The 20,248-nt window shown below is 45.6% G+C and overlaps 1 protein-coding gene across 1 annotated transcript in view; it reads left to right on the top strand.

Moving 5' to 3' along the window:
• LOC143295387 (DNA repair endonuclease XPF-like) overlaps window positions 1-20,248 on the top strand; it is a 223,768-nt gene that overhangs the window by 106,707 nt on the left and 96,813 nt on the right. The window contains exon 12 of the mRNA XM_076607056.1: window positions 2,346-2,424. Within this exon, the coding sequence (XP_076463171.1) occupies window positions 2,346-2,424 (79 nt within the window). The remainder of the gene's footprint in view (window positions 1-2,345; window positions 2,425-20,248) is intronic.

Here is a 20,248-nt window from a genome sequence, read left to right as displayed (position 1 = left end):
CGCTGTAAAGAAAGAATTATCGGGATCCTTCATACCATACACAGACATGAAGCAGAAGGTGAACACTTATGTTAAGGATCTTTGGCAAGAGGAGTGGAACACCCAGACGGACAACAAGCTGTTCCAAATCCGTCCAGACCTAAAAGAGACCCTCCCTTCAGGGGTGAAGAACAGAAAGGAGGAGTCTGTGCTGTGCAGACTGCATGCGGGCACACTTTTTTTTTACTCATTCTTACTTGTTGAAGGGGGAAGAGGCCCCTCAATGTATTCCCTGTGATGAGCCTCTCACCGTGAAACACGTGCTCCTTGACTGTTGGGATCTGCATGACGTTAGACACAGACATTACACGGCGGTTTCTTTGAAGACCTTGTTTCGTGATGTCCAGCTGTGATGGACTTCTTGAAGGAAGTGAACATTTTTAATCAGATTTGAAGGTTTTAAACAACGGAAGGTGTTTTTTTTTAAAAACTTTGAGTGGAAAGCTTAAAGTGGTGACTTGTTTTTATTGTTGTTGGTTTTTTTTTACCCTTGTTGCAGGTATTAACGTGGCGATAGCCTTGAGATGGCCTTAGTGGTCGGCGAGGCTCTGAGCACCATAATTTCATTTCCTTTCATTTGCTGTTGGCCATACTGTAAACGTATGTCAGATCAGTGATTTGATGTAAATGGCCAGTACAACACATCCAGAGCCACTTTTCTCCTTGTCCCCACCCTGATCCATCCCAGACTTAGTGCGCACCACACACAGCCAGAAGCCTGTCATGGATCCGGTCTCCTTTCTCACTAAAGAACCTTCAGTGAAAATTTTCCCCATGGAAACCCTCTTCCATTAGGAATTCCACCACAGAATGAGACTCGCTGACCTGGAGGCACATGAAGTGCACTCCCACAGACTGATCCAACCCAGCCATTGACTGCCGACAACTTTCTGCAGGTTGCTCCAACATGCCACATTCAGGTAGAGAAGCCACCAAGCCTTCCATATGCCCCTTCATGATGGTACCTACCTGGGCAAATACACAGCCCTGTCCCAGAGACACCAGGGACCTCATGTCTCTTGTTGCCAAATGTCTGCCATTTTATGCATAGGCAACATGTCAGTGCTGTTTTTTGGCAGTGACAAAAAAGTGGCAGGGGGAGTGTCCGTCGCCTGTCAGCTCGCATGGAGGAGCTCTACAGATCTGGCTGTCACCCCTAAGGCAAGCCCAACATGGTGGGCTACCTCTGTCTTGTGCCACAGTTTCCTTCAAACACATATATCACTTCCACTATCAGCCCACAACCGATGTGGAATCATCAGATCAAACCACATGTGCACCTCCTTGCATTGACGCTCAACCACGCTCAAGTGAGACAACCCTATAGGATACATGTTTCGTTCCCTTCCTTTGATTTGAAGGGCTCACAATAAAGTGTGGATTCAACGCACTGACCCAATTTTCTTTGCACTACATTTATCAGCACAGCTGTGGTCCACAGACCTCTCCCATCATGCAGCTGCGGACCTCAGTCTTCTTTGCCCGCACCAATATCCTTAGGTGACACAGTACACTCTACCTTCATCAAATTCTACTCGAGGGACATCTATCGCTTTAGGGATGATGGCTCAAGAGGCGTTGCCTCTGCGGTAGTCACACAACAGGCCATTGCAGCGCACTAGTGATAGAACAGATGAGCCCTCCACCTTGTCGTGCCATTCTGCACTAGTGGGTCAAGGTTAAGTATGTGTAATTAAAAGGAAATTTTCTTCCTAAAATTACGTTTAAGTAACATAATTACCGTGACCCACATTTAAGACCCTCCCATTCCTCCCTGCTTTCTGTTCTCCTTGCACGCTGTGCTGGTTGCGGCGATTTGCCGTAAAAAGAGGGCGCTAGTCAGGGGGGCAAAGGGGAGGTTACCTACTTCCAGGAGGTTATCAGCCGTAGCTACTTCCGTTTTCTAGATTCTCCGCATAGGCGGATAGTAGTTTGCACAGGACAGGAATGTCAGATCCCTGCCGGAGTCTGCACTAGTGGTTCATGGTAAGTATGTTACTTAAATGTAATTTTAGGAACAAAATTTCTCTTTTTTTGGAAGAGTTATGCAGCTCTGACCTGAAGTTTTGTGCCCAATCTGGAGTAAAAGTAATGTATTTGTTTGTCATTTCTTTAAAAAGAATGGCTGAAGATTAAAGACTTGAGCACCCAGGCCAGCATGAAACAAGATAAATTCAATGGCATCCTCGGTGCTTGAAGTTTTAGTTTAAGAAAAATCTTCTTCATGCACAAAGTAATGTCCCCTTACAAACCATGTTTAAGTTAGACACTGTCACACTGAATGTTAGAAAATTTATGTATTTCAGAATGCTCGAAGAAGAGTCTTTGGGGATGAGGACAGTCCTGTTAAAGAGAAGGCAGAAGCAGGGAAAGGCAAAAAGAAAGGTGGGTATTTTGTTTAACATAGTAACAGGCATCCCATAGGCATTGTGCTTGCATCTCTTATTACACAGTCTTCTTTGCATGTTTTAAACAGGGTCCGTACAGGTCATGAAAATCCTGGAAAGTCATGGAATTTGAAAACATAATTTTTAAGAACTGGAAGTCATAAAATTATGGTTGAAGTCATGGAAAAGTCATGAAATTAAAAATAAAAAAACCCTTCAAAAAGCACAAATGCTTCCACTGATTAAAGAATGCAGACATGCATACCATCCCGGTGTATCTGAATTTGTAATGTAAAAGAAAAACTTAGAAGATGTCCCAGAAACATCCTGCATAATTTGAAATTTTAAAGCGTATAGACCTGACCAAGTTTGTTGACCAGCGCCGATATATCATTTTCAATGGCTGCTGCTGCTTTGTTACTGGCACTTCAGTCCATTATGTGGAAAAGGAAAGATTTAAAAGTTAACAAATACAGTGACTAAATCAATGTGTCAGACCTTAGCTGCCATCTGGGCAGAGTAAGCTCAAGCATTATAAAAAAAATGAATACTCACACGAGCAGAAATAAAATACAGTTCAAACTGAGACACTGCCAGTGTAACTGACAAAATTGGAAGCACATTTGTCAAGATCACCTGTACTTTTTTGATCCAACAATCTTGTATGCTAGTCATTATGTGTCATTTAGATCTGAGAGCAAATTATGTTGTTTTGTTCAAACAGAGAGATTTGCCTTTGAATAACACCAGCAAAACCCTGTTCACTCCCGGAAACACATACACAGGCAAACGCACACACACACACACACACTACCATAGCTCACATACTTACACATTGACATACATACATACATACAGACAAACACACACTCCTCTGGCTTTCCACCTGTTATGTGGTTGTGTGTGTGTGTGTGCATGTGTGTGTGTGTGCGCGCGCATGTGTGCATGCATAGTCATGAGTTGAAGGGATAGAGGGGAGGGGTGATGATCTCAAGATAAGTTCTAAGTTTGTCAGTTGAGTGGGGCCCATCCATCTCTTTCTGCCCTCTCTGTCTTGCGATCACCATACATATGTGCATGCACACACATTCAAACACATACACACACACACACACACATCTAATATCACTAAATTAAAAAGGCATTGATATAAAGAAAGAAATGAGACATGCGTGCACAGTTATTACCATCTCTCTCTCTCTGTCTCTCTCCAAGATGGCGGCCAGACAGGTTGTGTGAGTAAGAGGCTCCGCATACAATTCCCAACTGAAGCAGCTTCTGAAGCATTGAGTGTATCATCTGTGTCAGAAATTATATTCGGATATTGTGACAAAAAAGAAAAAAAAGTCAAGATGATCGATATAGCTGGTTGGAGAGCCAGAATTGGCTGTTTCGACAGTGCCACGTACTAGAGGCTGAGACGCCATGAAATGCGTGCCGGACAGAAACCGGTCAGCGAGGAGATGGTCAGCTGTGCAAGTGTGATGACCGGAAACATGGTGTGTTCCTTCATCTGCCTTGCCGCAGCAGTTTTAATGCTGAACACCTGTGTGACTGTCATTAGGAACATCAAAATGTGTGATGGGAGTCTAGACAGAATTACGAAAGGAACATATACTGAGGATATAAACACTCAAGTGGACACCAGTCCGGGTCATTCAATTGTGGCAGAACCAGTGGCTTTGGTGTGTGCTGTGTATGCACTGCACTCAGTTCAAAGATTGCTACTCAGTGGCGACGAGGAGACGAACCCAGGCCCCACACACCAAGATCAGGACAGACGCGAAAATCCAAAAACACCGACCCCAACAGAAGTGAATGCCAGTGCCGATATAATCTCCATCCTTCAAGCCATTCAGCAGCAAAATGACCAACAAACAGCCTTGATCAGAGGAGACCTAGGAGGAATGAAGGCAGACCTGGACAAAGTCACGCTGCAGTGTGAAAAAATAAATGCACGCTGTGATAGAATAGAACGGGACTACAAGGGACTGACAAAGGCGGTGACGGACATAGAAACAGAGGTACAGAACAGCCATAGTGTGACTGCAGAAGGAAGAGAAGAGACAGTCAGACTGACAACACCTGTCCATGACTTAGAACTAGAATTAAATCAGATCAGGTCACACATTGATAAGTTAGAAGAATACTCCAGAAGAGAAAACCTGCTCATGTTCGGGATTCCCCATAGTGACCAGAATGAAACTAACGATATGTGTGTCAAGGCCATGTTAGACACTCTAAACAGCGTGGAGGGAGGGATCAAAACATGGACCTTAGATGACTTAGAGTGAGCATACTGCATTGGACAAAGCCGGGACGGGCAACCAAGACCCATGCTAGTCAGATTTAGTCAATGGAAGGACAAGATAGCAATAATCACCAGTAAGGACTTCCGTAATGAGCTGGCCACGAAAGGTGTCAGAGTGGCAAACGATCTGACCCGTGCTCAAAGCAGTGCAGCTGCCCAGGCCAAAAAAGAAGGCAAGAAAGCCTTTTTCTGCAGCGGCAAACTGGTGACTGTTACTTTGTCTCTTGACCGCAACATGTATGCACAAGTCGTCTCGGGAAGCATTGCGGTTGGAAACAAAACTCTAACAGCAGACGACATGAAAACAACGCACGTGGCAGAACTCAGCCAGCGAGAACCAGCCAGCCACGACTCAGGCTCCCCTGCTTATGACGTAAGACATGAGTCAAAGGGTGGCCAGAAACAATAGGGCGTGACTGACACAACCCTGCAGTGTGATAACACCGATGCCTCCCTGAGTCAACAACAGCAATGAGGTGGGAGCGGGTGTGCCGGTACGAGAGGGGCAGCAAACCAGGACGACACTCATCGCAGCAGCAACACGAGGACCGTTAACGATGCTCACACAGCGAGCACACAGGTTGGGCCACACAAAAGTATGACACCAACACAAACACCACACACTGGCCACACAATGAGCAGACAGACAACGCCTCACACCAACAACACGCAGACAACAAACACTGACCACACAGCAAGCCAACTGACAGGGCCTCACGCTAAAAGCACACAGACAACACACACTGCTCTCACAGCGAGCAGAAGGACGGGGCTACACAACAAATCTCCAGCTGGTGTCTGCAACAGCAGCAGGACACTGCGGCGGGACAAAAAGACAGGACAGGACTGACCACCCAAAGGAATGGACCTTTCTTAATTATAATGTAGAAAATCTGATTAGTAAGTTTCCTGATGTATCCTTTATGAAATATATTAGCTCGTTTGATTTAATCTGTTTAACAGAAACATTTACTGTAAAACATGTAAAATTTGTTGCACCTGCAACTAAGTTATCCCATCACGGGAGAAATTCTGGAGGAGTTTTATTGTTGGTTAGGAAATGTATTGAACATCATGTAAAAGATGTTAATACAGGCTGCAAGAATACAGTAGCTGTCAAAATAGATAAAAGTGTGTTTAGTGTTGATAAAAATATTGTGCTAATTGCTAGTTATATTGCTCCAGAAAGATCGCCACTATATGAGCACACTGAGCTACAAGACGGCATTCAAATCCTAGAAGAAAGCTTGATACAACAAGTACACACAGATAATGTTTACATTATATTGTGTGGTGACCTAAATGCAAGGACAGGATGTGAACAGCCAAAAGATGATAACTTAGCGAACTTGGTGCCAGGTTTTGATTTTGAAGAGATTGAAGAAGAAGGAGCTACACGTAACTCCAAAGATTCGGTCATAAATCACTGCTCGAGCTTGCCCTTATGTTAGACTTGTATATTGTGAATGGATCATGCAGGAGTGACAGAGAAGGTGAATTTACTTTTGTGTCACCACACAGCAGCAGCCTTATTGATTATTTTCTTATATCTGAAGATTTACGAGCAGGGTGTGATCTGCGCATTGATAATTGTTTATATTCATGGCACCTGCCAGTAGTACTAAATTGGAAAAATAGTCACGGCAATGAAAAGAGTCAGGAACCAAAGAATGGTAGCTCTGATGAAAATAGGAGTATCTGGAATGAGGAAAAGCTGCAGATATATAAAGAGGAGATAGACAGCAATGAATTCAAAGAGAGTCTGAATGAAGCACACGATATGTTACATTTAGATGTTGACAGCGGGGTTAAATTATTTGCTAACGCTCTGTGTGGAGCAGCAGCTTGTATGGTTAGAAAGGTTGGGAAAACTAAGAAACAATTTAATGTTTGGTTTGATATGGAATGCAGGCAGCAGAAGAAACGGATCAGAAGACTTCTTAAGAGATTTCAAAGATGTAATACAGAAACCATTAAGAATCAGCGGAAAGAAGACTATGTTAAGGAGAGGAAGGATTATGTTAAGCTACAAAGAACAAAGAAATGAGCGTATGAAGAAGAAAGATTAGAAAAATTAAGAAATTGCGTCCATGACCCTAAGTTGTTTTGGTCAATGATAAAATCAGTTAACCGGAAAGCAGTGGTTTATAATGACATTTGCTCTGAACAGTGGCATAACCACTTTTCTAATGTCTTTAATACAGCTGGTAATAGTTCTGACCAGGAAGAAGTAATGACGGAAGAAATGGTAAATGTAGAGGAAGAACATTCAATGACCCAATTTCAGAACAGGAAATCATTACAAGTATAAAAAACCTGAAATCGGGCAAAAGTGCCGGCCCAGATTATGTTATCAGTGAAATGCTAAAAAATGCAAACAATAATGTTATGCAATTCCTGTTTACCCTATTAAACAAATTATTTGAAAGTGGAACATTTCCGTTGGACTGGGCAAAATCCATTATTGTGCCTATACATAAAAAGGGAGACACAAACAACCTGGGCAATTACAGAGGAGTAGCCTTGACAAGTACAGTTAGTAAAGTGTATACACACATTTTAAATCGCAGATTAAGAAAATGGGCAGAAATAGAAGAAAAAAATACAGAAGAACAGGCGGGCTTTAGAACAGGTTATAGCACTGTTGACCATATGTTCACTTTATACGCTCTAGTCCAAAATCATCTTTTACGCAAGACTAAGCTATACGTAGCATTCGTAGACATCAAAAAAGCATTTGATTCTGTGAACAGAAACATTCTGTGGAGTACACTAAGAAAAAGCAGGGTACATAGAAAGTTTTACATGGCCGTTAAAAGCATCTACGATTCTGTGCTTGTATGTGTTCATGACAAAGGTCTTTGTTCTGACTTTTTTCAGTGTCCACGAGGGTTAAACAAGGCTGTATGCTAAGCCCACAGCTGTTTTCCTTTTTCATCAATTAATTGGCAGTAGAGTTATCAAAGAAGGGTAGACATGGAATACAAATGATACCTGGCACAATAGAATTGTTCCTAATGCTATTTGCTGACAATGTTGTTCCCTTGTCTGACACACCCATTGGGTTACAAAATCAATTAAATGCCCTTAAGCAAGAAACAGACAGACTACGATTAACAGTAAATCTTCATAAGACCAATATTATAGTCTTCCGCAAAGGAAGTCATCTTTTGACTCATGAAAAATGGTGCTATGGTGATAGAGAAATAAAAGTAACCAATTCATAAAAATATTTAGGAATGTTATTCACAACTAAATTGAGTTTGATGTCTGCGTGGGATGAAGCAAATAGAAAAGGGAAAACAGGTGTCATCCAAATTATAAAATCACTCAGGAAACTATGGTCGACTGATGCACAGCTTTTCTGGAATTTTTTCGACACACAAATTGAACCAGTCTTGAACTATGGAGCGGAAATATGGGGACTCATGACAAATAATCAAATGGAAAGAGTACATACTTTCGCAATGAAGTGCTTTCTTGGTGTCCCATTACATTCATCAAACACTATAATGTATTGCAAAACTGGCAGGTACCCATTGCATATTAAATCAGTTGTAAAATGCATGGAATATTGGCTCAAACTTACTAGACTGCCAACATCACGATTATGTAGGCAAGCATACGAGATGCTGCTGCTGCAAGAGGAGAAGGGCAAACAGAACTGGGTATTCCACATCAAGAAAACACTAATGGAACACGGATTTGGTCTGGTCTGATTGTGCCAAGGAGTAGGGCACGAGAGCAGCTTTGTATCTGAATTTAAAGATAGACTTATAGCATGTTACAAACAAAACTGGCACGGAGAAATAGAGAGCAGTGATAGGTATAATTGGTTCTATTCATTTAAATCAATTTTTCAAACGGAGAAATATATCAAGATCGTAACAAACAAGTGGCATAGAATCTGTTTTGCGAGGCTCAGATTGAGAGCACCTGGACTGAATGCCAACAGAAGATGGTTCGATTCAGACATAGCAACATCCCCTTGCCCAGTGTGTGGCGAAAGCCCAGAAGATGAAAACCATTTCATATCTGGCTGCAAAAGATAGGAAGAATTGCGAAAAAAATGTACCCTTTCAATACAGCTCCAGTGCAGAGAAAAGATTTGTTTGCCATACTGATGACAGAAAATGAAGATATGATACTCTCACTAGCAAAATATGTATCCGAGGCAGTAAATATATGTAAAACGTCTACTATCAGTCCAAATACTCATTAATTAATTAATTATAAACTTAGTATGGGTTCTATGAGGGAGAAAAAGGCATAGACAAAAGGAAGAGTTACATTTGGATGGTCAATTTTGACAATGTATTTTTCTGATGTGTTATATGTTTTATATGTACTTTGTTATGTGTTCATATTGATATGATGTGTGTCGATGCTGCTTAGATCATTATTTTTCGGATTATATTATGTACTTTGTTTCCTGTGTACTGTTCAAACCTTAGAGACGAACGACTGGGGGAAAAGGCACAGTACCCGCATGCCACATGGACATTTTAGGCAAATGACAAAATACCAAAGTGCCGCTTATCCCTTGGTAGTTTAGTTTAGTTTGGTTATGTTTTCCTTTCTGTTCCATTTTATTTGTTTTGCACCATTTTTGTTCTGATTTGTACCTAGTATGTCACAAGAGCTTTACAGCTAATGACATTAAACATTTCAGTGTTCAGTGTTCTTTCTCTTTCTCTCTCTCGGTGTCTTTCTGTCTCTCTCCATAAATACATAAGAATATGTGAGTATGTGTTTGTGTGAATATACCTGGTTATGGTTAAAAAGTGCACTGTGTTTGTATTGTCACGAAAGTGTGTGATCAACTAAAATGTAAAGTTTTCTGTTTGACTAAGATTAGGCTTGTGGAGTTTCAAATAATATAACTCAGCATTCTACTATCAAGAATGACCTGCTAAAATGTACCCAGGCACTACAGGTATTCTATTTCTGACCCAAACTTTACAGTTTAAAGTATCACGTCACCGCAATTTGCAACGTTTTATTTGGTAAACAAAACATCGTTGTTAGTGATTCATGTGTCCATACACCCGCTTAGATCAGCAGGGGGATTTTTCACAATATGTGCTTTGTAGTTTGGTCAGCTTTTCTGTCCTTAATTACCTGTCTCACATAAAGTCAGTTGTGGTTTAAGAATCCTGACAATGTTAAAAGAAAACAAAAACAAAACAAAACCAAAAAACCCACCAAATCACACCTCTTAGGCTGTTGTGAAATGTGTGATCAACACAAATAGCAGGCAGTTCAGAGTTTATTGTAAAATTTAATTCGAATCATCCCTATCAAATTACAGAAAGGATCGCTGAATTGTTCTTGTGCTGTCTTTCCTTTCTTGCCACCAAGAACCTCTTTCTCGTACACTTGTAGATTTTTTCTTCATTTTGGGGGACTTAAAGATGCCCATTTGTGTCCTTGGATACTTGAGTCCTTGGATAGTTCCTTTGCACTCGGTGAGTGTTTGAGAAACTGTCCCAGAAGAAGTCTCCCCAGAGCTTCCAACACTGATGTAGGCTCTGATAGCACGGTTGTTGTGTTTCCGAGCCACTAAGGCTTCTGTGGGGGTGCCACCGGCACAGATGATGGTGTCTCTAAAGCCTGTTCCTCTCATGAGTTTCCCCAGAGTACCAAGGAAAGAACATGTCAAGTGAAACGCACCATGGCATACTGCATTCTTCTGGGACTGATCATTTTGGTGTCAAATACTGTACCATGTCAAACTGATGCAAACTAGGCCTATTGTTTTGCTCTGCTTGGCCAAATTTCGCACGGCTAACAGTGAAAAGACGACCCGTCTTGCCCGGTCCGCTCTTAGCCAATCAAACGCCTCTAAAAGCTATAAGCACTGAATCATTCCTTTGGCCAAGGCTCTCCACGCTATCTTGTCAGGTTTACACTCTGTCTCATCTTACGCTTTTTTTTTTTTGGCTATTAAGAGTATTCATTTGGCCTTATTTTGCTGCATGCAGCTTGTGTTTATTGTTTTCTTATATTCTGTGTACTCGATTCGACTCGGCCCCCTTGAATCGTTTGTTTTTCTCTACCTCTAAGTCGATCCTGTCTTTCCTTTCTCTGTTGGGGATCGGATTTTCGCTGGGTGCCTAAGCGCGGGTACCATGCCTCGTATGCCATCCCATGAAGGCAGGAATCATGATGCTGGGATTGAGACCCGGCAAGAGACTCTCCCAGGCCCGGAGCTCATGATTCCTCCCGATAGGGACTGCGGCGAGGTGTCTTTAGACGCTGATCGCGGAGGCAACACTCGTACCAGTAAAACGGTCATGAAGGGAACCGGGGGGGACCTCTACTTTGCCCACCCCGGGCCAAGCCACCCTGGTCTCCCCATGGGAGGGGATTCGGGGCGCTTGGCCACCTGCTCTGCAGGTCTTCCCACTATCTGGCCGGTCTCCCCTGCTGGGGGAGGCCCGCGCGTCAGGCGGTTCTGGGCAGTCAGCCCGCTCGTCTTCTGGCGGGACTGACACCCAAGTTGGACCTGACCTCCCTCCGACTTGGCCAGGTTTTTCCCTTCATGGAGGTCAAGGCGCCAGTGACCCTTGGGGTTGGGGTCACAGGATGGCTGGTGCCCACAGGTGGTTACCCCCATTCTACCCGTACTGGGGCGCACCTATGGTGCACGCTGGGTTGCCAGGAGGACCAGGAGCCAACCCCTTGTCCGCTCCCCCCCGGACCCAGCTCAACACATCTCACAGGGTGACACACATGGCCCCGACAAGTGGGATCGACTTCTTGTCGGTCAGGTCGAGATCCTCGACCAATATTGCCACTCAGTCCACAAATTGGGCCTCTGTCAACCCACAGGTGACCTCCACTGTCACAACGGCCTCCTTGTCAGGACTGACGGCCTGGGGGAGCCTGCAGTTCCCACCTACCCAGCCCTTGGTCCTACAGGGAGATGAGTGGGTGTTTGTCCCCTCACAGCACTCATGGGTCCCTCTTGCATCCAGAGACGCCCTCACTGAGAAGGTGTGGCACCCACCATCCCAAGCATGGTTGGACCTACGGTCCACACGCTCCCCACCCGCTTCACGCGTCAAGGACATAACAGCTGCGGCCATGGTCCCTGCTCGGGATCGTCCCAGCTCATCCTGCTGGGCTTACCACAGCTCACAGGACGCCCCAGTGGGTACATCCACTTGGGATGGCACCCAGCAGGGGATGGACTGCGAACAAGAGTGGGAGCCCCTGTCTTCCGACGAGGACGAACAAGCGGATGAGCACTCTTTGCCCCCATCCCAGGGGGACAGATTGAGCCCATGCCTCCCTAGGGACCAGCCTGAACCAAACTCGGACTTAGCCGAGCTCGAACTGACCCTCCCCAATAGGGTCGCGCATGCCGAATCAGTCCCACAGGCTACTTTGTTACCCTTGGCCCTCCTTAAGCCATGTGACTCTAACTCCAGAACCACCAGGCGACTCAGAGTGCCAGAAATGGCACAAGAATGGCTTAATAACTTTAATAAGCCAGCCTGCACTCCAGGCAGGGAGTCCCTCTCTGCCCCGGGCGCTTTTTCCGTGGGCAAGTTCCTTAAAGATTCCTCCAAGGGCGGGGTGTGGTCCTTGTACACACAGGACCACCCTGCCTTCAGGGAAGCGGAGCCCTCCGTGCAGGACAGGATGTTGGTCTCACAGCGCACCACCTTCCCCACTTCAGCTGCTCTATCTTTTAAAACATTAACAGAGTGGGACAGATTGGCCCGCCGCTGCCTCCTCGAGGTTTCCATGGCTTATACCTTCTTCGACGCGTTCCTCCACAGGGCCAGTGAGCTGTGGGAACAGTGTCCAGTTAATCAGGACATGGGTTTCCTTCCTCTGTCCCGCTGGGCCTCTTCACCGACCAGAGGTTAAACACTTTTGGCAGTAGGGTAGCATCTGGTCTCACGGCAGCTGCAGACACAGCTACCAGCCTTCACTTCAATACTGTGCTAACTTGGCGTGATGCCGTTCTCCGCCTCTCTAACATTCCAGTAGAGGAGAGGGCTGCCCTGCGGTCCATCCCAGCACAGCAGCACTCCCTCTTCAGCCAGTATGCACCCCATTTTGTCAGCCACAGGGCAGAGGCAAACAGGGAGGTGGCCTCATATTTAGCCCACACCTCCCAGGGGCGCCAGGGTTCTATGCCATTGAAGAGACCGGCCACCAGGGCCTCTCCATATACCACACCACCTAAGTCAAAGCAGCGTGCGCAGAATCAGCGGCAGAGGAATAAACCACCTGTGCGTCCAAGCCAACCGGCTATGCCCAAGGCCAGAAGGCAGCACCCCCATTGACTGGGCCCCGATTCAGCACCGCCAGTCATTCAGCCCCTCCAAGTAAGAAACTTGTCCCGGCATGCACATCAGTGGTGTGCTCTGGGACTCAACGACTGGATTGTATCGGTGCTAGAGTCGGGGTACATGCTACCTTGAGCGGAGGACCGCCCCCCTCTAAGATCCACTCCTCCTCCTTATGTGCCCAGCTCGGCGGAGCAGGAGAGCGTCTTAGAGAGATATCGCACCTACTCCTCATAGGGGCGATATCTCAACTCTTGGACCCGGGCCCCAGTTTTTACAGCCGGTTGTTCATGATTCCAAAGGTCTCAGGAGGGTGGAGACCAGTCTTGGACTTGTCCCCCCTCAACAAATTCCTCCCCAAAATCAAATTCAAGATGGACACACAGGCACAGATTCGGGAGACCATTCAACAGGGCGATTGGGCTACCTCTATCGATCTGAAAGATGCTTATTTTCATATCCTCATCCATCCGGCATCCCATCGGTGCCTGAGGTTCGTGTGGAGGGACATGGTGTTTCAGTTCTTGGCCCTCCCATTTGGTCTGTCCCTTGCCCCTTTCCTGTTTACCAAGGTGGTGCGGGAATTGGTGTCCATCGTCCGGTCGGAATCCATTCATCTCTGTGTGTACCTGGACGACTGGCTTATCCTGGCCCAGTCGCAGGCCCTGTGCCAGAGTCATACGGCCAGACTTCTAGACCTTTGCTCCCAACTGGGCTTCCTCACGAACCATGAGAAATGCGATCTGTCCTCAAGTCAGTCCTTCGACTTCTTAGGGATGATATTCAACACGCGGTCCATGATAGTTTCTCCGACACCAGATTGCTGGGACCGTCTGGCAGGCCTCCTCAGCCACTTGTGCTGTTCCTCCCAAGCAACAACGCGGACACTTTCTTCCCTCCTGGGCATCATGGAATCCATGGCACCTCTCATTCCCCTGGGCAGGGTTCTCAAGCGCCCTCTTCAGAGGGCACTGAGGCTACGGTGGTCCCAGAGCACTCAGCCATGGGATAGCCAGATATGTCTGGGCGAGTGGTTCCTCGAGGTGACATCAGAGTGGCTAACCACCCTCTTCAGACACAGGGGTGCCCATAGCCCCACCTACTCTTCTGGTGGCACTCTTCACAGACGCCTCCTTCCTGGGCTGGGGAGCCCACATGGACTCACTCCATGTAGCAGGGACTTGGTCCATGGAGGAGCGCCTATGCCACATCAATGTTCTGGAACTGGAGGCAGCCCATAGGGCTCTCCTGCACTTCATGGGGGAGGCCACTGGCCAGACCATCCGCTCGTTCACGGACAATACGACGGTCGCATGTTACATGAACAAGGGGGGTGTGTTGGGGGGGGGGGGGGGGGGGAGTGCACTCAGCAGACCTCTTCCTGCGTACCGAGGCTCTCCTCCGTTAGTGCCACAGCAAGGGCATTGCACTTTCAGCGAGACACATAGCAGGAAAAGCCAACATCTTGGCAGATGCTCTCAGCAGGTCCAAGAGTGTCTTCCACACAGAGTGGACCCTGGACAAGGACACCCCTCAGGGGGTGTGGGAACGGTGGTTTCGGCCAATGGTGGACCTCTTTGCCACAAAGTTCAACAAGAGACTTCACACTTATGTCTCTCCAGTCACCGACCCGGAAGCGTGGGCAGTGGATGCTCTCTCTTTAGACTGGAGCAGTCTGATTGCCTACACATTTCCTCCCTTTCCAGTTCTGTCCAAGGTGATACGGAAACCCAGATTGGAACGCCCGCAGCTGATTCTCATTGCGCCAAAATGGCCAGCCCAGCCCTGGTTTCCGGACCTTCAGTCCCTGACACATGTTCCACCCCTGAAACTCAAAACCAAACCTCATCTGCTGAGGCAGCCTCGTTCGGGCATTCCTCATTCCAATCCTCAACTGCTCCACCTGCACGCGTGGTTGCTGTGCGGTCGGAACTGTCAGCATCACCATTGAAGTCTTCGACCCCTCGGTCGGCCTCTATCGGCTGCGCTTACCCAAGGGGGTGCCTCCTCTGACCTCCTCTCCATAGTCACCAAAGCAAGGAGGGAGGGAACAGAGACTTTGTATGACTTTCGCTGGAAGAAATGGTTGCGGTGGTGTACGGCTCAGGACGTTCCCCCTACTAACCCTACGAGCATGCAGCTGGCCAACTTTTCACTGCTCCTCGGTTCTCAACCTGTCTGCTAGTTCTGTGCGAGGGTACAGGTCTGCCATCTGTACCACAATCAAACAGCTAGGTGGTCCCGCCTTTGAGGCGGATTTCCTGCTCAGAGAGGTGGCTAGGGGCGCCTCTCTGAAGGAAGCTAGAAACCCCAGAAGAGTGCCCCTGGTGCTGGATTTCATTCGAAAACAACCCTTCGAGCCATTGGGGACTATTCCTTTCGACTTACTCACCCTCAAGACCACTTTCCTTCTGTTGCTGATCATAGGCCGTCGTAGAAGCGAGATTCATGGTCTTAGTGGAATGCCACAAGATCTGGCCTTCCACAGAGATGGTTCCATCACTCTTTCATTTCCTTCCAGAGTTTCTGGTTAAGTACCAAGACCCCAAGGTCCCTTCCCCCTCTCTGAGGGTCAGAGCTTTGTCTTATATTCTTGTCCAAGATGATGAGGATAGGCATCTCTGCCCTGTTTGGTGTCTCAAATACTATTGGGATAGGTCTCGCCATAGGCGTTCTTCTCAGAGGTGTCTTCTCATCTCCCTCAATGAGAATTACAAGAAAGACATCGCTGCAGGCACCATTTCCCGCTGGGTTTCCCAAGTCATTCATAGAGCCTACGCTCATTCTCACAGGGATATCAGCTGTCTTAATTCCAGAGCTCAAGAAGTGCGGGCCATAGCAACTTCGGCTGCTTTCCAGCACTCAGTGCCACTGCAGCACATCTTGGAGGCAGCCTTCTGGTGGTCTGAGAATCCCTTCATCAACTTCTACCTCAGGGATTTCCATGTGACCGGGGCTGATGGTTCCAAGGGGATTTCCTTTGTCGCAGCTAACACTGCCGTCTCGGTTACAAGGGCTCCCCATATGAACCAGTAGGCATTGCCCTCCTCCATTTGCTTTAAATTCTGCATCAGTTTGACATGGTACAGTATATGACACCAAAAGGAGGAGTTTGTATTATACTCCATGTTTGGTGATACATATACTTACCATGTCAAACTCGAATGCCCGCCCGTCCATCCCTGTGTCTCTCCCGTGGTTCTCATGGGGCATTTTTCTCGATGGCCATGGAATGATTCAGCACTTATAGCTTTTAGAGGCGTTTGATTGGCTAAGAGCAGACCGGGCAAGACGGGTTGTCTTTTCACTGTTAGCCGCGTGAAATTTGGCCAAGCAGAGCAAACCGATAGGCCTAGTTTGCATCAGTTTGACATGGTAAGTATATGTATCACCAAACATGGAGTATAATACAAACTCCTCCTTTTGCCAATTGACCATCATGCTTTCTGTGCATCTGCAAGGTCAAACATACTCCTGACCTGGTTGTCTTGTTGTGTTCAGCGACACCTGCAGAACAGGATGTGACAGGATGAAGAACAGGTTGCAGTCAACTGGTGACTGCTCACGGCTGCTCAGCCGAGCACAAAATCCGGCTCTTTAGTTGGCCGAGCAGCGTCTAGCGTCTTGGGTCAAAAATTTTTTAATGCCAGACTTTCCCACCGCACTCTGCACTGACCGGCACATTCGCCGCGGTATTTCTGGCCCCGCGCGCCAAACTGGGACACTGCCTTCTTTGTTTCACTCGGCCCCGCAGCCCCCGCCCCACTTTTCCCACCTTTTCACAGCATCCACACATTTCCTGCAGCGATTACAGAAAGTTGAATTATTGCCATTCCTGGTTGTATTATTGGAGTGCAGTTTGATTTGATTTACACAATTTCATTATTTTATCAACATCATCGTTTCATTTTTTTTTTTTTTAACCTTAAAAATCTTCGTCTTTCTCGTGAAATGAAGGGCACGGCAGTGCCATAAGCCGACAGACACTCACCCCGCTCTCCATCCCCCTGCTGCTCACTCTCACCATGCTACAGTGTGTTCATTTAAACGTTTGTTGTGCTGCCAAGAAAAATCGCACAACTCAAAAGGTAAGCTAATCTGCATGCAGGCATGCTATATGTTATGTGTGTATTTACGATGTTATTGTGCTAAACGCCTGTTTTCTTAGAGAGGGATTTAAACTTAACGATTTTTGCGATCATGTTTCTGCTTATCCTTCTCTTCTCTTTCTTCATTTATGTTTCAGCCGTTGCCGCAACAACCGCTATGTAAGAAAACATATTGTGTTTGGAGTCAATGGAAAGCTTATTTTGTGTTCTTTTTAGAAAACCACTTCTTTAGTCGTTATTTCCGATCCATCCGAGGAGATGATGCGCGAAAGAAACAAAGCAGATTTACCGCCGAACAAGCGTTCAGCGAGTGCTGCTGGCGCGGCCTGTTTGTCAGCTGCGTTTATTTATATCCATGCCCTACTTCCTGGGTTCACGAACTTTCGCAGGGCCAACTAAAGTGCCAGCACTGAACACCCGTGTGCTCCTGCATATTAGCTAGATTCGTTCCAGTGAGTGACACCTAATCTGCCAATTCTGCTCACAAGATGCGTGTATCTGGTCAGAATCTGCTTGAATCTGGACATAGCAGCAGCATCTGCAGTAAGTTGAATGGGAACATCCACCTTTTCATTTGTGAAACATGGTTGAAGCTCCGGAAGCTGATACCGAAGGCTAGGTGGGTGTGTCGATGAAGGATATGCATCATTGAGCACCGGTGTCTGGGCCTGGTTTTCAGAGTTCCTTGTTCTTGAACAGCAGATCCATGTGTTGAATGTGTTATGCCAGATCCTGATCCTGTCCCCTGTAAATCAACATTGTCTCCGCAGGAGTGAAGAATCACAGGAAAATTGGTTTTAAGCTGCTACTTTATATTGTAGCAGACTGCAGTTTCAAGTTCAAGGACACATCTGTGAGACATGCAGTGACCAAAGTGATTTGAAATATGTATCCTGACAAGTCTAGAGTTTCCTGTTAGATGGCAGATTGCAGGCTTTGGCATTTCCGCTTTCCACTTGTGAAAGCAAATTACATTCTTGCGAAACAGATAAAGTGATTCAATATTTATTTTTAGGGGAGGGGCATTTTTCTTTCCCGTCAGAACACTTTCGAGAAATTCCTATGCAGAATCAGGAGAGTTTTGGTATTCAGTCAAAAAAGACGCAATTGCTGGTGGCTAAGGACTCATTTGAGCTCTTCTGAATGAGACAGCCAAGAGTGAGGACTGCCTCTTCCAAGATTCTTTCCTCTGATACAGAAAAACACTTTTAATGGTTCAGTTTGTGTGTATGTCTGATTAGTATAGTAACCCACTATGTTATTTGGAGCTGCAAAACTAATTTTGTCCCAGAGTGTTCAATCCTGTAGTTTGGATTGTGTAACTGGGGTGTTTCTCTTGCATGTATGATACATTTCTCAGCATTGATACAAGCTCTACTCTGACCGCCAAAGATGCTCTTTTCCATTTACTTGCACACGGTTAAAATTCCTGTTGGCTTCCTTTTGCTCTGTAAATGATTTGTCTCTTCTTCCATGTCTATCCATGTCTCAGAATTAAGTCCCTTCTGAAAGATTTTGTGGCAGTATGCTTCCTGTGCCACAAGATCTATCATGTATTTAGACGATCACAATAATTCCCTCAGTTGCCTTTTTGATTGAGTCTTCAGCAATCTTGCCCCACACTTTTTCCCATTTGACAGCTCTGGTCTTTAGAAACTGGGTTCCATTTCTCCACTGTGTCACACATGATGCAGCAGTCTTTTAGAAACAAAACAGTTGAAGCTTGCAGTGTAAGTTATCTTTTTTCCTGGGAGTTGATGGCCTGGCTGTGGTATCCTCCTCCACTTTGGCTTTGTGCATATGTCATTGTTTCACCGTTTGCATTCAAGAATATGTCTGACATTTGTAAATTTTTTTAAACACTTTCTGTGAAATCTGTACAATAAATCATCTAGACTCAACTTTGTGTAAATTTCATAATTTGTACTGGTTTTGTGAACATATCAAATTTCATATTTCTCAGTTTGAGCCTTGCTTTTTTCGGTCACTAATCTTATGTAAAAAGGGGGATGGGGTGGGGAATGAAGAATGGTGGAGGAAGTAAGGGTAGGGTAGTGGAATGGATCACAGGTGGAGGACAGGTGCACACTCCACTCTCTCCTCGTATCACAAGCAGGGTCTTTTAGTGAGATGAATTGAGGTGTTTTATTTTCTCTTACTAAACAGCACTTAGCAGCACACCTGGAACGTATACAAAAACCAAAATCCATGCAGAATACAGAAGCTCCAATAAGCTAATCCACAACCAACAGTTGGTGACATAAAATATTGTAATCCAAATATATGACTGACTAATACAAACTGTGCACCACACATGTCACTGACTTTAATACAAACTCTCAGTGTTCATAACCACAGTTAAACCACCATACAAGAATAACTGTTTACATAGTACCAAATACATCTTCCCTTTGTCTCTACAAAGTATCTCACTGGTAATCATAGTACCGAGTAAATTGTCTCTTGTGAATATGTAGCAAACTGTGTGCAACAACATAGGACCCACTTTCAGTGGTCTGAAATCTTTTAAACACATTACAATGTGTTGTCCCACTGGCATTTAACACATGACTACAGCACATGGGAATCACAAACTCAAACCAGTACTTCCATCTAGCAATCTACATTCTATACCTTAACTACTTTTCTTTCACTCAGCAAGTCACACACATACTGGCTGTACTTGGACACAACTCATGGTTTCTGAATCAACAACGTTTGTTACACTTGTGTGTGCAATACCACATCAGCTCAATGGGTCTCTCAATGTTCTTGTGATATCACACTACAGTTTAACTGACATCATACTGTGTTTCCAGCCATCAGAAACTAAGTTACCAGTAAAACAAGAATGAAACACTTACAAGTACCGTAAAGTTCGGTCTATTGAGCGCACTGGTATATAAGATGCACCCACAAAATTTTGGAAACAAATGAACTTTATACATACATAAGCCGCACCGGTTTATAAGCCGCACTTATTTCCGGTACCGGAACACATACTGATACAACAGAAAAGCTGTCGATACTGTAGGTTATGAAATAAACACAAGCGGGAACAACACAAAGACAAGCAAGTGAAAATACTGCTAGTGC

This window comes from Babylonia areolata, chromosome 20 (assembly GCF_041734735.1).
Source record: "Babylonia areolata isolate BAREFJ2019XMU chromosome 20, ASM4173473v1, whole genome shotgun sequence".
Taxonomy (NCBI): Eukaryota; Metazoa; Mollusca; class Gastropoda; order Neogastropoda; family Buccinidae; genus Babylonia; species Babylonia areolata.
This window is presented reverse-complemented; position numbering and strand designations above follow the sequence as displayed.